This window comes from Acartia tonsa, chromosome 2, assembly GCF_053477335.1.
Source record: "Acartia tonsa isolate MP-2025a chromosome 2, ASM5347733v1, whole genome shotgun sequence".
Classification (NCBI taxonomy): domain Eukaryota; kingdom Metazoa; phylum Arthropoda; class Copepoda; order Calanoida; family Acartiidae; genus Acartia; species Acartia tonsa.
Window position 1 is genome coordinate 36142201 of NC_137261.1, and position 20861 is coordinate 36163061.

General features: G+C 30.9%; 2 protein-coding genes across 2 annotated transcripts in view; one reads left to right on the forward strand and one right to left on the reverse strand.

Moving 5' to 3' along the window:
* The window catches only part of LOC145311695 (FMRFamide receptor-like), a 44701-nt gene extending 34656 nt beyond the window's left edge, over nt 1-10045 (forward strand). Inside the window, exons 14-15 of the mRNA XM_080150662.1 lie at nt 3505-3565; nt 8061-10045. Coding sequence (XP_080006788.1) covers nt 3505-3565; nt 8061-8135 — 136 coding nt within the window. The 3' untranslated portion in view covers nt 8136-10045. The remainder of the gene's footprint in view (nt 1-3504; nt 3566-8060) is intronic.
* A 1922-nt stretch (nt 10046-11967) lies between these two features.
* Nucleotides 11968-20861, reverse strand: part of LOC145311696 (protein O-mannosyl-transferase 2-like) — a 29135-nt gene continuing 20241 nt past the window's right edge. The window contains exons 15-24 of the mRNA XM_080150663.1: nt 18345-18407; nt 17881-17933; nt 17398-17484; nt 16362-16436; nt 15871-15982; nt 15393-15447; nt 14539-14609; nt 13701-13821; nt 12947-13106; nt 11968-12504 (exon numbers count right to left, since the gene is read on the reverse strand). Coding sequence (XP_080006789.1) covers nt 12288-12504; nt 12947-13106; nt 13701-13821; nt 14539-14609; nt 15393-15447; nt 15871-15982; nt 16362-16436; nt 17398-17484; nt 17881-17933; nt 18345-18407 — 1014 coding nt within the window. The 3' untranslated portion in view covers nt 11968-12287. The remainder of the gene's footprint in view (nt 12505-12946; nt 13107-13700; nt 13822-14538; nt 14610-15392; nt 15448-15870; nt 15983-16361; nt 16437-17397; nt 17485-17880; nt 17934-18344; nt 18408-20861) is intronic.

A 20861-nucleotide genomic window follows, 5' to 3' on the forward strand; every position in this document is an offset into this window, starting at 1 on the left:
ATGCCTTTATTATTATCATGAATTCATTATTTTTTGCTTTGCTTTTCCTCTTTTTACTAAATGAATAATAGAAAAAGTGTTAATTTCGAATTCACACAATTTATATTTTAAAATTAACTAGTAGCCTAAAACCATTCTAAGGCTTATAATTAAAAATAAAATAGTCTAAAACATTATCAGAAGCTTTGTGAAGATTCCCTAAAATGAGAAACTTAGTAGACATTGACGCAAAAAACCTTACTACTTTTTATAATACTAGCGGCTACGCCCCTAGAAGCCTCTAGTGGCACTTTAAATGTTTGTTTTTTTTGTTGCGTTCAAGTTTCTACGATATGTTGTGTAAGAGTCCCTTTAACGATACCTCGCTATGTTACGTAGGAGTCTCTGTACTTAAAATAAAAATTTCGATTTATTATTATTTCTCTTGGGAGGGTGGTGGTACCCTCCCCCAAATTAGTTATAAACCTTCCCGGGACCTATGGGAAGCTACCATGTTAAGGAGAACCCGATCGGTTCAGTGGTTAGCGAGATCCTTCGGTACAAACAAACACACAGACACACAAACAGATAGACATCCTGTTACTTTAGTATATACTAGCGGCTACGCCCCTAGAGGCCTCTAGGGGCACTTGAGGAGGAGAGAGTCGAATTTAATAATTCAATTTCTTTTCTTTTTTTGGGCGGCCCCCCTCCCCAATTTTTAAAATTTAGTTAAAAAAATAAAAATTAAATTTTTTGGGGGGGGATTTTTCATTTTTTGGGGGGGTTGGGGGTGTCCCACCCCCCAAGAAAATAGTTATAAACCTTCCCGGGACCTATGAGAAGCTACCCTGTTAAGGAGAACCCGATCGGTTCAGCGGTTAGCGAGATCCTTCGGTACAAACATACAAACATACAAACACACAAACATCCTGTTACTTTATTATAAGGATAATATGATAATTTATAAACTAGAGGTGGCGGGCTATAACTATTCTGCTATTGGCTAGATTTATTTGATGATTTATTTACTTTGATTTGTTTTTACATTATAAAAAAATCTATATTACTGTAAAATCTTGTCTCGTATTCATTCGAATCCGGTGGATAGGAACCAGTTCTCAACCATACGAAAAAACTATGTCTAGCATCGTATTATATCCAGCTTTCTACGAATATAAAAATGTACAATCATAAGATTAAAACCAGTTTTTTAGCCGGTGCCTTTGGCACCTAGGGGCTAAAAAAACTAGTTTTAATCTCAAAATTGTACATTCTATATCTGCGGAAAGCCTTTTATAATACGATGCGAAAAATAACTATTCTAAAATTGTATTTTTCATCATGTTTTGCACATATTATTATTTATTATCAGAGATAATAACTCTTTTTTCAATGCTCTTGCTCTTTGCCTTACAAATTTTATTCTCTTATTCTTCATTTAATTGTTCCTTTTTATTATATCTTTCATTCAATTGCATTTCACATTTCTCTCTATTTTAATATTCAATTAATATATCAAGAAGCCATATCATTTATAAAGTACGTATATTTTTTATTTTGTATAAATTGTGATAACTTATGTTTTTTATAATTTTCTAATTTTAATTTTTCTTCCCCAAAGGTTTAAATTGTTTATAGTCCCGTAGTTGCTGCAGAGACAAAAAATGGAGAATAAACCTTTTCTTCCCCCTGCATCCACCTCCCTTTTCCTTCTCTGCATTAACATGGTATTCTGTTTATAAAAACCCGCCTCATAAGACTTGTGTCAAAATATTTTAAAAATGCAACATTTTATTATTTTATTTACTGATATTTTTTTTCAAAATAGTTGAAATTATATTCTTTAGGACATTTACAATATCAAAATAAAATTTAAAACTTGGATTTAACTAAGCAGTCAATGAGAGTTATTACAGAATGATTTTATGAGTTTTAAACACTTATTATTTGGAAAACTTAAGCTCATCTATAGACATTTTTTTTGTATATAGATCTGGAATGGATCTTGAAACAATGAAGCAGGGCCTTTTTAAATGTTAAAAATTTGAAGATTCTATAAAACAAAAGTTGTCGGAAATATAGGTATTAAATAACTATACTATCTTATAAAAACCTACAGAATTAAAGAACTCTAGAGCACCTACAAATCATAACAGATAGTTGCAAATGATGTCAAATATTGCCTCTGACAGATAGAGTAAAAATATTTCTCTTATTCATTTTGGATAAATCCAGAAATGGAGTTTTGATTATACTGACTGGGTTTTAAAAACATGCTCTCACATTCGTTGGCTAAAAAACTCTGAGAGTGGGAACCCTTATCAAATCAATAACTTTTAGTCCTAACTAGTAATATTCAAACATTTTCCACCAATAATTCTATTATTTAGAAGAGGGATTTTTTTAATTAAGGGTTTTCAACAATTTATCGTTTATTACCTTATTCCTAAAGACCCCTTTAAATCAGAAAATACCCAACCTACAAATTTAATAATAATTTTGAATCAAATTACTAGGATTTAAAAAAAGACTATCAATTTTTGAAAGTTCTCTGTTAATTTATTTTTAAAGTAACTACAAAAATTTCATATACATCAGGTTCAAATTGTTATGATAATCCAGAGCTTATTTTTGCTAAATAATAGTTAAATGACAAAAGAAATAAACTTTTAAAGGTTAGCTCTTATATTTGATTATGAACTTTTGTTAATAAATACTCTTTAATTACTTCTGTTGATTTATATTGTACAGAAATTATAGAAAAGGGTGAGATTGTATATTTTATTATAAATAAGAAATGTCAATGTCATAATTTGACCGAGTGATGACGTGTATATAATACATATATACTGGTTATACCCAAAGTGGAAACACATGTAAAGAAATGTGTTTTAGAACAGTATCTTACTCTGGAAGAGGGGCGTTTATATCACCCCTCCCTCTTTGTTTACCAAGTATTGTAACTAAAGCTATTACGGCGGTGTCTCTCAAAGTACCGAGTCGAGTTATCCCTCGCAACCCTATTTGAAATAAATTGAAAAAAGGGATATACGTTTTTTGTGTATTTTTATGTTATTTGGGTCAGGTTAGGTAAGATATATTAAGAACAGGGTATTGCACTCAATTTCAATTTTTGGTTCTTTGAGAGTTACTTTTCCTTTTAGGTTGGGTGTTTACGAAACCCTCCCTACTCTAAGGGGGAAAGGGTTGCAGTCAAATGTGGATTATTTGAATATTACCTTTCTTTCTCTGTAATAAGGACAATTCTGCAAATTTGTGTTATTTATATAAAAATGCATTACTCTAGAAATATTATTTCAGATGTAAAAAGATCAATTTGTTTGATAAAAAGCATTTATAATCACTATTATTTTGGGGAAAAATGCAAAAATAGTTTTTGAATGGAAATTAAAAATATGTTTCATACCTGTGCGTGGTAACGATGCTACAATATAATTTCATATTTGGGTAAATATTAATTACTATAATAAGTCAGTCATTATTTCATTTGTTTTATTTCAGACCCAGCCAAGCAGAATCTACAGAAATAACGTGTAGAACTAACGGAGCTCCTGATATCACGGTAACAATTTCTTGAATTTTTTTTTCTTTCAAATAAGTAGTTGCCTTACCTCAAAGTACTTAACCTGAACACCCCCGTTTTTTTTAAAGGCGGTAGCCCTAACCTTTCTTGGCGAACCAACACGAAGTTTAACCTAGCCTATTCTGACCTAAACTAATAAATAAACAAAAAACTGCGAACCCCCCGCCCACCCCCCCCCCCCCCACCTTATTTTCAATTTATTTCAAAATACGACTAGGCACTTTTAGGAAAACCGTCAGCAAATGTTAAATGTTTAGAAATACATGAAATTTATGTAAAAAAGTATATATCAATCAGATAACCTTGAGCATTTTTGGGATAAAGGGATATGCAACTGGTAAATAAATATATTCCCTTAACCTTAACGTCATGTATTTTTGGTCAATCAGAGAGCTTTGTATTTTAATAAAATTTCTGTGTTTTCTTAACTGTCGCTATAATTATTATCGATCGACATCATTATAAATAGATAAAGAATACATGGATATTATGACAGGTAAACATGTGTCGTTAATTTATGTTGCTAATGTAGTCCTCAGATATTGGTCAATATGATATACTCCAGGGAAAGGGGATGGGATTTATATTAGCAAGCTGGGAGAAAAATCCACGTATAATACATATATTCATTTTATTAGACCTGATTATTTGTCTGACATTTATGTCGATATTGTCACTCATAAAGGGCATTTACCCTCTATACATACAATACATAAATACGCACAGGGGATCTGTAAAGGAAGGGGAGTTAGGCGACATAGAATAGCTTCAAACCATTTCAAGGCTATGAGTTAGAAATCATATAGATTAAAGCAATTCCGGAAGCTGAGTAAGACCTCCTTGATATGGAGAACTCCTTGCAATGGGTCAGTGGTTAGCGAGATCTTAAAGGACAAAAAACAAAAGCTTTACTGTTACTATTATGTATAATAGGATAATTAAATTTTTGATTATAGTCTATACTGAAAATAAAAATAAAGGGGCCATCATTTTTAACTATTTGAGAAAGAAGAACGTATTTAAAATCTTCTATTGTCTTTTCCTTATATCCCTGATATGAGGTAAACTGAGAGCATATTTTCAAGTCTTTATGTGCATAAAATGCTCGTATGTTATGCTTCTTTAGACATCTAGTAGAAAGGAAAAATACATTTTATTCTAATTTCTAAAGTATTACATTTTAGTTATGTTTGTGTTCAATAAACTAATACAATTATGATCATAAGTAGCGTAGCAATAACAAAGTTTAAAAAGAAAAGTAATTTTTAGCCCATTAGTTAGATAGCTTTTACCAAATAAAAGTTATGTTAAACTTTAAATGCCTAAAGGTGTAGACTCAGTGATGGGTTATTTCAGGGTGTAATTCTATAATGTACAGTAGGGTGGGTCGATTTTGGACATTTTTTTTCTGAGGCCAAAGCGGGGATCTGCACTCAATTTATATAGATATAATACACCTCTGGATGATTTAAAATTTATCCTAAGTCTTAAAACCGCTGACGACCAGACATTCAATTGTATAGCTATTTGTAAATGGGAGTCAAAAATTTATTGAATCAGAACTATGGCTTCATGGTGCTCCCTGGAAAGGCCTTGAGGAGCTGAGTCAGGATCTTTTGTCCGTTTCAAAAAATCTCGTTCCTAGCCTGAGAAAATCTAAAAAACCTCTGCAAATTGGACAATTCTCAATAAACCTTAAAAAATTGTGGTTTTTTAGTGATTTCTAAGGCTAGGAACGAGATATTTTGAAACGGACAAAAGTTCCTGATTCAGCTCCTCAAGGCCTCTCCAGGGAGCACCATGAAGCCATAGTTCTGATTCAAAAAAAAATTTGAATGTCGTCTTTGCATACTAATAAGTAATGAATTATATTTTTAAGTGGTCGTGTTCTAAAACTCAATTTTTTAAAATTATTTTTCGGTCAGAAATGTTTTTAAGGTTAATTTTATCTGTTGCATATCCCCGCTTTGTCTAATTCCGATATGAACCCGCACTAATGTACAGTACATATGTATATGTTTTTCTTGAGTTCTGTAAATATTTTTTAGGAAGGTTTATTTATTAGAATGTAAAAAACAAAGAGATTTTGAGAATCAAATACTAATTAAACTCTTTTTAAAAGCATTAATATGTACTTATATTTTCATCTTTCATTGAGACAATCTGCAGTTTAATTATTAAAAAGTGTCATAAAGTAAAAATGTTTTCTTTTACTTAAGAGCAGTTCAGACTTTTTTTTCATGAAGATATTTTATTAAAAACAACTAAAAGGTACAAATACAAGTATTTTAAATTTAATCTGATATTATATGAAAATTGTTTTCAATGTCATAGCTACTCTACAAATAGAAATTAGTTGGCCATCCTTCTGTCCGATTAAGTTAGCAAAAAAATCTTTGAAAATGCTTTTAAAAATTTATTGGTATTATCCTTTTAGGATTTTTTTTTCAATTTTGAAATTTTAGTACCACCTCCCGCTCCCCCCCCCCCCCCCTCCAGTTTAACGCTAGTTTATTCCTGGAAAAATATAAGAAATGTGCTGCCAACGATTTCACTAAATGGCATAAAAATTATTGTTGTTGCGCTACTATGAACACAATTTTCATTGTTTTTATCATGTTTACATTACATCTGTCTCGTATATAAAATATTCTCTATTCAACAAAAGAAAGGTTTTTCAAAAGATAGAAAAGGTAAAATTGAATAAAATTTGAAATGAAGAGAAAGAATAACAAGATTTGTTGACATAGCCAAGAGTTTATAGTCTTTAGATTCAAACAGGGATACAAGGAATAAGACGATGCAAAATATGTAATCTCTCAATCAACTCCTTATTTTTCTAAACCAGTTTAAGATAATTTTGAATTTTTTTTATTTCGAGAGGCTGAATTATCTTGGATTGACCCAGCTTAATATCCCTAGGTTCAAACAATTTCAGTCAGATTTAATCAAGGAGGGATGGGAGACTGGACTGTAAATTTTACTGGTCCCCAAAGTTCATAAAAACGTTCTTTTAATAGGTTACTTTTATGAAATCTATTTAATCTATAACAGAATTATTAGTTGTAGTGATAAATCGTTTATCATTGATTTTTCCAAAATATTCAAAGATTTAAATATCAGGAATAAAAGGATGGATTTTTGGCACTAAGATGATTTTGAGAGGTTAATGTTTACATCGTGTAGAAAGCGATCGTTCGTTTTTTATTGAATTTGATGGGCATAAACTTTAAAAGATATTTTCCCCAAAACTATATTTAATTTAATTATCAAAATAGTCTTAAGTGTCACTTGAGACATTTGATTTTTTTAAATTGTACTTATAATAAATAACAAAAGGTCAATTAATTTATGTTAAAAGATGTTGTGTTTGAAAAAAAATATTTCTTAAATATACACGTTTCTTTCTCAAAAGCTTTTTGGTATCAAATAAGAAAGATTAAATAAATATAGTAGATGCAGATGTCTACTCCGCAAATTGTACGAATAAAGACTATATTAAGGATCAATCTGGCCATATTATTGGTTAGGATGTGTACACACGTGTATTGTTTCATGAAATAAATATGTTCGTCAGCTAGAAATTGCTTTTTAATCTGGACGGATTATTGTAGATTACAGCCCATCTACATTGTAACTTTACAAAAAAAAATTGAAGAAAATATAAAAATGCTGTAGAGAAGTTATACAAAAAGTAGATTTTAAAAATCACGGAACCGTGTATGCTGATGTACTTTTACTATGTGAAGGACATACGTACGTTTGTACGTGTGGATATAATTGTATAGTAGATACGTTAATAATAATACCACATGTTAGACCTTCAACAATCAAAATCTTTCCAAATCTATAAAGACAATTATATTTTTAATTGTTAATACTTTAATAAGCATCATAATCTGTAAGATAATAAAATATAATCCTTTAATAGAATTGATGTCATAAGATAATACTATTACATAGAAATGTATTCATTTATAATGTACTCAGGGACAAATATAAAAATCAATAAACAAATTTGACCCCCGAATTCATATGCATTGAGGGACAGAGAACAGTGATCCTGACAACCAGTTCTAATTGAAATTTCCCTTTAACCCACTTCCATCTTTTTTCTCCTTTAGATAAAGCACAAAACAAGTTTTACGCCGCCAGGTGGCGTACCACATAAAATCTAAATTTTCAGCAATTTCCAATGAATTTAATCACTGCCCCTTTGTATATATTTTACAATAGCACATACAAACACGTTAAAGAAAGTACCTAAAGAAGGATAGTAGTATCCATCAAAGTAAATAGCGAGCAAAATTGGGCAAACCCATTAGGTGGACCTTAACCAAAATAAGGGGGTTCGGGGTTCCTTTGCTCAGTGAGGCTTGGAGGCAAACGCCGATGATCCATAGAATATAAACCTCTAAAACAATAAAATTCAATCTAGAGGCCAACAATTAAAGTTTATATTTTTTTATTTCAGATTGAGATGTCAACGTTGAAGCCGCAGCCCAACCAAGTGAATGATCCAGATCAGATCAATGTTTGCCAGCTATAGATAACAAAATTCAACAAATAATGTCCTAATGAATTAACTCTATTAATAGAGGCGTTGGAGCTATTTTAGAGGGGGGGGGGCATGGTTTAAAATGGTTTTTAATCAAATGGTAAATTGACGGTTTCTGAAAAAAATAGGCAATTTTAAATTGTAGCCTTTAAAATGTTAAAATGTATTTTGCTCCATCCCCTCTTGGATAGAGTTAGCCAAATCTAGATAGAACCACATATCAAAATACTTTACTTCATAGAAGTGAATTAGAAATTGCAATCAAAATATTAAAAGCAAAGGTACTTTTTACGATTTTTCCCATTTGTATTATAAAAAAAAACTAATTAAAGAGTTATCTAACCGAAATGATATCTCAAATTTCATATAATACAAAGTACAGAGATAAAAATGTAAGAATAAAAATAAATCATGTGAGTGGCGTGCGGTATAGGGGTTGTCAACTACCCCCTTAAAACCAAAATTTAGAAGGTTTTCTTCCCTTATTTCATCTTTAAATGGTTTTCCAAGCAATCCATCCATCCGACCTGGTGAATCTCTGTGCACGCCACTGATTTGTATCAATTAATAGTTTAAAGAAAACTTGCTTTGACAAGTTTTTAACTTATAAATAACTAGGCTATTAGGAAAGAATTTTTTAAAAATAATTGTGACATAGATATTGTATGCTGAAACATTATATTTTTGTAGTAAAATATTATAACCAAAGAACTGTTTTATATGTTTTTGTTAATGCTCATAACTACATATAGTATATCTGTTAATATTTATGAATATTTAATATGTTATGATTTAGATAATATATTATGTTAATATATCAATAATTTCAAAATAAAAATGGATAATAGTTGAAGGAAAAGTAAAATAATCTCCAAGAAAAAAATATAACTGTATAAAATTGTACTCATTATAAAAAATACACAATAGGTGAAGTAGTAAATACTAGATAGGCAGGCTTTTTTTGCAAGAAATCAAGCATTTTTTAGAAATAGCTTTCTTCAACTATGATTTAAAATTGTAATTGTCATTTAGCAGACCTGCCTTACCCTTTTTCAAAACCTTAAGATTATCGAATCAACCCCATACTTCTAATCAAAATACAATCATTTATTTTCCAAAACAATAATAAGAACTATCAAAGTCATACATTAACATATTAAAATTTTTGGTGGATTTATTCATAGTCAAATGTCATATTCCTAAATCCATGAAAAAATATAGGTCATTGAAAATTTGAAATATATTTTCTCCAAAATTTTTACAAACAATATAATAGTTTGAAACGAAGACACTTTTTGTGTAGTACAGTTATCTTTTTCTCTTGGGATTATATATCTCACTGAGCCCAGAATTTAAAGAAGAAAACTTTTACTTCAACTATTACCAACTGTTTTGAAACAACTTAGTTCACTTTCATACATTTTCCGCTAAAATTTAACTTTTATTTTTACAATATTTTTAAAATACAAGATAATGCGTTTTTATTTATTATGTTATAAAGATTCAAATATTACATACATTGTATACTTTTTGTAAAACAGAAAAAAATATGGTACGTTAAGCCTTTATTTGTAAAGATAAAAAAATATAAATAAATATTGGTCGGTGTATGAGTGGATTTCTATTAACCTGAGTGGCTTCATATTGAACACATACAGTTACACCTGTAATTTTAGTCAAATGAGTTATAAATCAAAGAGTAATAAAACAAGTAAAATATAATTTTTAACAGTCAGAATTAAAAGATTACATAACCTCATAAGTAATAATATAAATCCTCTCATAACCTATATAGAAAAAATAGGTATTTGTATTATTCACCATATTATTATTTCTCTGGATAATTCTATAAATATTGTTTGTTGGAAATAGTCTGTAATAAATGTCTATGTTTTCCTTAAGAGCTATGATATTAATACTTCATTAGTGTGTAGCTATGTATAGTGCATACTATGTCAAAGCTTCTCTGTAATCTACGTGTGCTGACATTATTATGGTATGGGCAGGATCTTAAGGAATAGGCTATTGACGATAAAATGATACATATTCTGAGTGATGATAAACAGAATTACCCCTTCTGTAAAGTTATTGATTGAAAAGTTTGGAACCAACCAATCAAAACTCAATAAAAGTTTTTAAGTCAAAGAATAAGATAATACTTTGGGTACCTGTGTAATTTGAAGTCCAAAATCCCTTCCCTCACTTATTACAGGTAGTTATTACTGACAAACATCAACATATAGCGCGGCATTCCATTGACATTATATGTATTTGGCATTATACATTATTAATATACATTATGCTGATCTATCACAAACATGACGTTATCCTAATTATATTTAACTATACAACGTTGTATAATAATCAGGGGTGGTGGGAGTCATTGAATTGAAAATTTTACTGGTTCCCAAATTGTTTAAAAACACGTTCATCTTGTTCTTTGAGGCAAGTTATAATTTTCCTACATACTACGAAGATTCCTGTATGATATGGTATATTCTAGTAACCATAGCGACTGTATGGCTGTAATAAGTAGAAGTCCTGCAAGATTATAATAATAATGATGATTTTAAGTTTTTTCGTGACTATGGTATCTTTCATCTGCGCAATTTGAAACTGGATGAACAGATCTTTTTGAAATAGCCCTTTAGATATGAAAAAAATACAATATCATATATAATTTTTTGTCCTTTTGACTGATTTAAACAACTTCTCAAATATGGATATTGCCATCCTTGCTATGTCTATATGTAGAGTTAGAACATGTTTTTACATGGAAAATTCCTAAATGTTTGGTGGCTAATTTACTTTATCCTTCTAAATATATTTCATGTAATAGATAGGTACACTAATGAATTTCTTTGTATTAGCAAAGCTAAAGAACCTTATTTTATCAACAATATTAATTCTTCTTATTTAAAAATAACCTTTAACTTTGCTTTTAGCATTTAAGGGCTCTTTATTCGAAGGGTAATTGACAGAAATAGCTATGTGAAGCTTCCATAAAATGAATAGCTCAAACTGTTCAGCGGTTGGTGATTTCTAACGGAAAGACAGTAACACATACTACTTTCTGTTATAGGATTTTATTCCAACACATTACTTTTCCATATCAATGAGTAACGAATCATGTTTTGATAGTTATATCCTTATACTAAAGTAACAGGATGTTTGTCTGTTTGTCCGTTTGTGTGTATGTGCCGAAGGATCTCGCTAACCGCTGAACTGATTGGGTTCTCCTTAACAGGGTAGATTCTTATATGTCCCGGGATGGTTTTTAACTATTTTGGGGGAGGGTACCACCACCCTCCCAAGAGAAATCACAAAAAATCGAAATTTTTTTTACGTTCTCGATTTTAGAAAGAGAGTTCAACGCAAACATAAACGTCAAACGCAACATAGACATATTTTAAATATAAAAAACATTTAAAGTGCCACTAGAGGCTTCTAGGGGCGTAGCCGCTAATTACTTAATATAAGAATTAGTTTCTATTTAAAACATAAAAAAGCATATTGTTTTATTTAAGGATATTCTATTATAACCAAGTAAGAAATATTATCAAAATATTCATTAATCCATTCATGTTCGTAATCGTGTAAAGTTAATGAAAAATAATTATTTTTCGGTTGTGCTTAATTTATATAGTGCTTTATTCTTGAAGGTTTAGTGTAAAATGTCGTGCTCTGTACTGTAGCGCTCCCATCTTGCCAAATCAGCTGCACGCGCCACTGGTTGAAGGTTTGTAGGGCTAATATTATTCTACTCAACTCCCGATATTTTAGAGTTAGATATTCAATGTAAATACAAAGAAAAAAATTCAACTAAATATATAGATTTTATTTGATAAATTGTGCTAATATACATAAACAAGCAATAAAACATTTTGAAAATATTAAAATGATTTTTTGTTTTGAGATTCAATTAAGGGTTGAATTAATAGTAAGACATTTATAAAAGTCAAGATTTTTAAATGCTGTTCTCAATTCAATTGATGGTTTTAACTTTAGATCCTAATCTTTTACCAAAGTTCGCTTCAATATCAGAAAAAAAAACAAATAATTAATTTAGAAAAGGATTAAGTGTTAACGTTGGCTTTAAATTTATGGAAGAAATTTATATAAAACAGAATGCATACATTTTTTTTACATGTCCCATTTTTTATGCCAATGAAGATAGTGATAAGTTGAATTCTCCCACTGGAAGCGTGTGCCCTGCAACCCGTACACCAGGGGGGAGAACAGCAGGAATATTGTGATGGTGATGAACAGAATGGACAGGGTGATCAAGCTCTTCACCTTGGGGGACAGGTCACGGATAAAATAATCTATCAGGATAGCGGTAAACATTGTCATAAACACACTGAAACAAAATCAATACTCAATAACATTTTTAAAAACTAAGATGACAACGTTTTAAGTAGCGAAGCAAAGATAATAGATAGATCTCTTAGTCAGAGGCTAAAAACTTTGGGTACTTTTAATAAATCTTGCTTGGTTGGTCCTTACAAATAAATGTCATGTCAAACTTTAAAACATATATCTTAATTATTCTATAACTTTAGTATTATCTTAACAGCACGCCTTTATCTATGAAACCCAGGGGTGTTATATAGGGGACTTTGTACGGTAAGTTGATGTATAACCTGGCCTCTATTATGAAAAACAAAATTATCTCTTACTGTAGATTATTGTTTGAAAAGTTAAGACACTATTAATTTTTACTAATCAATATTTCGTAAGAAAACCCGAAGTATTTAAGCCAACGAATGAGAAAATTATTCATACAACTTAATAACACTTACTTAGCTGGATAGTAATGATGTTGATATAGAACTCTGGGCATCATCCAGAAAGGAAGATAATGTAGAGCCCATCCCAGCAGGCACCAACCTCCAGCGGACACGTGACTGTCCAGCAGGCTCCAGCCTCCAGTGCTTGACTCTGCGCTTGAGTCATTCAACCCTAAATAATTAAATTAAATATCTTAAAATATTTTTTACGTAGATTAAATACTCCTGATAATAGGATATTTTACTACAATTTTTCCATCATAAGAGGGTGACTGTTAGTCTAAAATATGTGTTTGATTATAGACGAACACAAAAATGCCCCGATTTTTTGTAAATTCTTAATGCTTGATAATGCATAATGTTTATTGTATTTGGGTTATTCAACACACTGATTTATCATTATTTACACAGTCACAACTTATTACTTCTTTGTATCATCTTTAATCAAAACAGCACATAAGACCACAACAACAAAAACAATTTGTAACTTTTTATAATCCGGAGGTAAACCAAATTAATTAAAGGGGTAAATATGTAAATTGCTCAATATTTATATCAAATTACGGGTTATGTGTTTAAGTAGTTTTTTTTATTAAAGATAGGTATTTTAATTTCAAATAAAAATCTAATATAAACTGTTAATTTAAATCTTAAATTTTGTTCTAGGAACGCTTTTATAACCGAAAGTAAAAGAATAGTTAATATATACATAGTTAAAACTACTACATGTGTCTTTAATCTTTGTTATTTCCCTAATTTATTTTACCTGACATGACTTGTCTTTGTGAGATAATGGCCAGCGGTATCAGGACAGGAAGCAGGAATATCACAACCAGGTTCACTCCCCATAACACAGGGTGTCCCAACATATACACCATTTTACTTTCCTAAATAATAATAATAATATATTTACTCCTCGTCCCAACATAAACACCATAGGACGTTCCTACATAATAATAATAATATATTTACTCCTCTGTAATACAGGGTGTCCCAACATAAACATCATAGGATGTGTCTAAACAATAATAATATTTACTCCTCATAGTACGTGGTGTCCCATCAAAATAACAAAACAAAAAAGTACAAATATATAAATATATGTTGATTTCTCAAATATTGATATATCGTACAATTGTGACTCAATACAAAAGATTTTAAGATGTTTAAACTTTAATATGACTGTCGCATCATATGATTAAATATATAATTAATTGTACTTATATTTAGTCGTAATTCATTTTCTTAATTTAACTCAATGTAAATCATGACTAACCATCAAATTTTAAATATGATTACAAATAAACAGACAATTTTTCAAAAGTTACATAAAAATAACTTTATGATATTTAAAAATAAATAAAAGAGAAAAATAAATAAAAGATGTTTCACGTACTGTAATAGATTTTCATCGCATCGTATTTAAATCAGTTTGTTACGGAGTGTTAAATGAAAAAAAAAGGTAAATTGACCCCCAGGGACAACAAGACTGGAATTAATCTTCCTATACATGGTTTTTTTAGTATGGCTCAGAACCAGTTTTAATCCAACGGATGATAAATGGATTCGAAGCCACACTGGAAAAATAAAACTTTGTTACTTACAAGCTTAAATGATCCAGTATAGGTTTGTGCATAAATATTCAAGGGGAAAGTTGCTGCATCCTGACGCAAACCTAAATTAAAAATTTACTTAGCAATAATACTTACAAGAAAATTCTTTGTTGGTTTGCCAGTGAAGTTTTGCACTACACAGTTTAAAGGCCAGACCTATGGAGGATTATTGGAACCTAAATACGCACTTATCCTTGTTAGCTGATTATTAAGCGTGCGTTTCGTGAATGGTGCTATTTGAGCAAGGAAGGTTGACCACCATTGATCAAGTTTTGTGAAGGTTTGTGAGGTTTGTGTAAAAGTACATATAACAGCTGAGGTGGATTCTTTTAAAAAATCAGGCTCGTTACTCGCTGGTGAGGCAAAATTATTTTTGTTCAATAATACATCTAATTGGATAAACTAAAAAAACATGCTATTAATTCATTTTAAAAATTGTTTTATTTCTGACAAAATAAAAAAATTGGTAATAGTTTGAATTGAAAAAAGGGAAAACGAAATTTGTATAGGAATATTAAAGAATAATTATTTTGCCTATGACTTTTCAACTTGTAAAATGGTCATTACTCATCCAAATCTATTTTTTACATTCGTTCCTTTAGTTACATGCTGAACCTAGTTGCTTACACAGAATTTTGGCAAAGGGTTGTATCTATAAAGAGGTTGGTAAAAGAGGAAGGCAGACCATCTCGATTTATATTTTAATTGGTGTTTTGTTACCTCTCTACGCCCCCTTTTGCATGTATTTGGCTGTAAACAATAAGTTCAATCTAGTCAACAGAAAAGTTTGAGGCCAGTTTTCATTTTGGTGCCAAGGTGCATGAGGGATAAAATATTTGTAATACCTGATAATTCTCCATTGCTTTCTTTTCCAAGAATTTTACCAACGTAAAATATCATCTAAAATAATACAATAGATTTATAACCATAGACACTCAATCAGAAACATTTATAATGCACTTTGTCTATAGTGGGCGGGGCCAATTTACCAAATCAACCCCCCCGCCCCTTGACCTCCCTGTATTCAAAGAGACCGGGGAGACACTTTTATTTAGGGGGGTGTGGGAATTTAGATTAATTATACATTTTCTAATGAAGAATGTAGTCGGATTGTTTCTACAATGTGTGACTAAAAGTTTCCATTAAGTGATTGATCATCTAAACTTTCTATATTTAATTCCAGCTACAAGAACTCTCTCTGCGAGTAAGAGTCTCAACTCAATGCCAGTTTGTTAGTATACACCTTATTTGATAAGCACATAATCATTCTGGAGGTTTACTAGATTTTAAGGCACAGAATATCATGCTTACGTTAAAAATTACCTCATGAATTAATTTGAATTTTGCCCAGAACGAATTTGCCATTTCTTCTGTGTTGATCATCTCCTGGTTGGGATCTGGTTTGGCCGTTTCTGGCAGGTTGTCGGTGTCGTAACCTGCAGTTTCAATATCAGTATATAATTGTATGTATAGTTTAAGGGATTAGTTGTAAAAAAATATGTTTCATGCATTAAAGCAAGCTCCAATTTTTACCATTTATATCTTTTATTCATAAGCTGCAGGAAGGAAGGGAGTCACGAAGTTTTAATAAACATGTTCTTTTATTCGTTGGATTAAAAACTTTGGAAACCATTATCAAATATCAGTTTGTTGGTACAAATAAACTTTTCCACCAACAATTTTAATTTCTAGAAGATCAATTTATTCATTTTAAGATGCACTATGTGACTAATACTAAGCATTCTTTTAAACATTTAGTTGTATTTCATTTCTCCTATAGACGATAACTTATTTATAAATGTATATTTTGATTTCCTTGAATGACAGGTAGAACATTAAACTCTGAGGAGGCATGGGTTAAATTCTTTGATCTCTGAGGAGTCTGCACACTAGAATTAGAACATGTATTTTAAGCTGTATAAGTTGGAAAGAATTTTAATGTATATAATAGATTTGAAATCTGCATAAAATTCGTTTTTTGTATAATTCTTTATCTAAAAGCGCAAATACAATTTAAGTTAATTAATTTTGACATCTGTGATTGGTGGATTAAAAACAATCTGCGCTCTGATTGCAGAAGCTTAAGTTTCGTACATCATTCAACCAATTAGAGCTCAGGTAGTTTCCAATCCACCTATCCTATTGGTAAAAATTAATTAACTTAAATTGTATTTGCGCTTTTAAATAAGGAATTATAAAAAAAAGTCCTTAAAATTTTATGCAGATTTCAAATCTATTATTTATATTAATTAAAATTCTTTCCAACTTATATAGCTTAATTTATGTATATAACAATTATTTATATTATTCAAACTTGGCGCGTGCGCGGTTTTTATTGGGAAGAAAAATGCTCTAAGAGGATGAAAGGGTAGTGCAAGTTCCCTTACCGCAAGTAAAAGTAACAGGATTTCTATCTGTCTGTAGAGATGAATTTATAGTGAAGTTTTTTTTATATTTAGGTCTAGCGAAGATTTACTCCTGAAAAAAATCCTCCTCCTCCGAAAAAAAGGAAGGTGAATTTTCGACATATACCTACCCTTATTTGTTATATTATGATTGTTAATTTAAAAATAGAAAGAAAAAAAATTAGTGAAACTTTTGTTCAAATTTTGATTTAATTAGTGAGATTTTGTCTGTCTAGTGTACTGTTTAATTTAATTAACATAATTCAAATAAAGAAAACTGGAATCGTAAATTTCACTTTAAAAAGAAAAAGATTTTTTCTACATACACTATTTAGTAAAAGTCAGGTTATTATGTTGCCGTTCGGTATATATTTATTATAGATTTGCTTTGCTACAATAAACTAAGAATAGAATCATAAAACATGTAATTTAAAAGAAATTTTACTTGGAGCAGATGACCTCTCCTTGTCCGTACCCCCAGTAGGCCAGGTTTTGTCCGGACATTGTCAGCTCGCACCCCAAAAAGTTATGCCTGAATAAACAAAAACTAATACAAGGAAACAAGCACAAAAATATTAAATTCTATGACTTATATTAATAATAAATCTCTATATAAAAGTAACATGTTGTCATGATTGTATATTAAGATATCATGAACCGCTGGACCAAGTGAAGCTTCTTATACGCCAGGAAAAGGTTTATAACTAATAGGGTACCTAGTTACTAAAGGGTGTTTAATAGTAAAAAAATGTTACGCATACCGTTAGAACCGCTAAGAAGTCTATTTTTTGGAAATATAAGAACGATTTTCAAAACTGAAATTTAAAGTGGAGAGTCGAATTCCCCCCCCCCCCCGGCCCCCCTCCCTCCCCAATATCCTTCTCAGATGTTTTATGAGCTCACTTTAAAAAATGATAAAAGATTCTACCTTAGTACAACACTAGTTTTCAAAAGTTCAATAGTATCACCGATTTTCGCTCCCTAAAAAGAATAATTTTATCTTAAAAAAGCTTCTCAAAAAATCATAAGTCATTTAGAGCTATTTAAATATAATGTGTGTTATACCTACAAATTGAACAAAGAACAATTATGGCGGTAAACTAAAAATAAAATTCAGCTCATCAAGATGAGTTCCAAAAGTTGAATACTATGTAAATCAAGTCCATAGAGACAGGGGGACATTTTAGAAAGTACATATTAAAAAAATAGCGAGTTTGTATTGTTAAAAGAATTTAATCTAAAACTAATCACTCGTCTTAATCTGAACCCTAAACTCCCCCCTCCCCTTCATATTTGTATAATATAGTAATCGTAATTGTCTAAATTAGAATGTTACCTAAATCCACAACCCTGGATATAAAGTTGTGAAATAAAATTTTGTAATTTGTTTACCTTGACGTGAACTCTCCAGACATCATTAGCATCTCCCTTGCCAAGCCAACCATACCCTGTTACCTAGACAATACAATTTTGCTACAGGGTGACTATGTAACATGTTTCCATCATTACTGTTTCCCTAGTCAAGCCAACCATACTCTGTTACCTAGACAATACAATTTTGTTACAGGTATTATGTAACAGGTTACTGTCATTAGCATCTCCCTAGTCAAGCCAACCATACTCTGTTACCTAGACAATACAGTTTTGTTACAGGTATTATGTAACAGGTTACTGTCATTAGCATCTCCCTAGTCAAGCCAACCATACCCTGTAACCTAGACAATACAATTGTGTTACAGGTATTATGTAACAGGTTACTGTCATTAGCATCTCCCTAGTCAAGCCAACATACCCTGTTACCTAGACAATATAATTGTGTTACAGGTATTATGTAACAGGTTACTGTCATTAGCATCTCCCTAGTCAAGCCAACCATACCCTGTTACCTAGACAATACAATTTTGCTACAGGGTGACTATGTAACATGTTCCCATCATTACTGTTTCCCTAGTCAAGCCAACCATACTCTGTTACCTAGACAATACAATTTTGTTACAGGTATTATGTAACAGGTTACTGTCATTAACATCTCCCTAGTCAAGCCAACCATACTCTGTTACCTAGACAATACAGTTTTGTTACAGGTATTATGTAACAGGTTACTGTCATTAGCATCTCCCTAGTCAAGCCAACCATACCCTGTAACCTAGACAATACAATTGTGTTACAGGTATTATGTAACAGGTTACTGTCATTAGCATCTCCCTAGTCAAGCCAACATACCCTGTTACCTAGACAATATAATTGTGTTACAGGTATTATGTAACAGGTTACTGTCATTAGCATCTCCCTAGTCAAGCCAACATACCCTGTTACCTAGACAATACAATTGTGTTACAGGTATTATGTAACAGGTTACTGTCATTAGCATCTCCCTAGTCAAGCCAACATACTCTGTTACCTAGACAATACAGTTTGGTTACAGGTATTATGAAACATGTTACTGTCATTAGCATCAACCTAGTCAAGCCAACCATACTCTGTTACCTAGAAAATACAATTGTGTTACAGGGATTATGTAACGGATCAGTAATATTTGACATAATATCATTTGACATAAATTCATTTCACATAAAACATTTGACATAAAGTATCATTTGACATAAACTCATTTCACATAAAGGTACATTTGACATAAAAACGTTTCACATAAACTCATTTGGCATAAAGATACATTTCATATAAAGGTATACTTGACATAAAGGTACATTTGACATAAAGGTACATTTCACATAAAGGTACCCCGAGCATGGCAACCGGTGAACAGAATCTCAGTTCTGCACCACAAGCCTCGCACGACTGAAGTTCCCATGTCTATACAGTCATATTTATATGAAAATATTTTTAGAAGATTTTTGAATTTTTTTGAAGATTTTCTTTTAATAATAAATAAAAATTTCTAAAATCTTCAAAAAAAAAATGGAAAATCTTCAAAAAAAAATTCAAAAATCTTCTAAAAATATTTTCATATAAATATGACTGTATAGACATGGGAACTTCAGTCGTGCGAGGCTTGTGGTGCAGAACTGAGATTCTGTTCACCGGTTGCCATGCTCGGGGAAAAAAATGACAACCTTGGGTACACTTTGAAATGTATCTTTATGTGAAACATTGTATGCCAAGTGTACCTTTATGTCAAATGTACCTTTATGCCAAGTGTACCTTTATGTCAAACGTACCTTTATGTCAAATGTACCTTTATATCATATGTACCTTTATGTCAAATGTACCTTTATGTGAAACATTTTTATGTGAAGTGTACCTTTATGGCAAATGTACCTTTATGGCAAATGTTTTTATGTCAAATGTACCTTTATGTGAAGTGATTTTATGCCAAATGTTTTATGTGAAATGAATTTATTTTAAATGATATTATGTCAAATATTACTGATCCTATGTAACAGGTTACTGTCATTAGCATCTCCCTAGTCAAGCCAACCATACCCTGTAACCTAGACAATACAATTGTGTTACAGGTATTATGTAACAGGTTACTGTCATTAGCATCTCCCTAGTCAAGCCAACCATACTCTGTTACCTAGACAATACAGTTTTGTTACAGGTATTATGTAACAGGTTACTGTCATTAGCATCTCCCTAGTCAAGCCAACCATACCCTGTAACCTAGACAATACAATTGTGTTACAGGTATTATGTAACAGGTTACTGTCATTAGCATCTCCCTAGTCAAGCCAACATACCCTGTTACCTAGACAATACAATTGTGTTACAGGTATTATGTAACAGGTTACTGTCATTAGCATCTCCTTAGTCAAGCCAACATACTCTGTTACCTAGACAATACATAAAAATATAAATTACAAACCTGCCAAAAACAGAAACATAAATATGATATTTCAACATATATTTCTTGTGTAGGCAGTTGTCACAAAAACAAAATTGATAAGT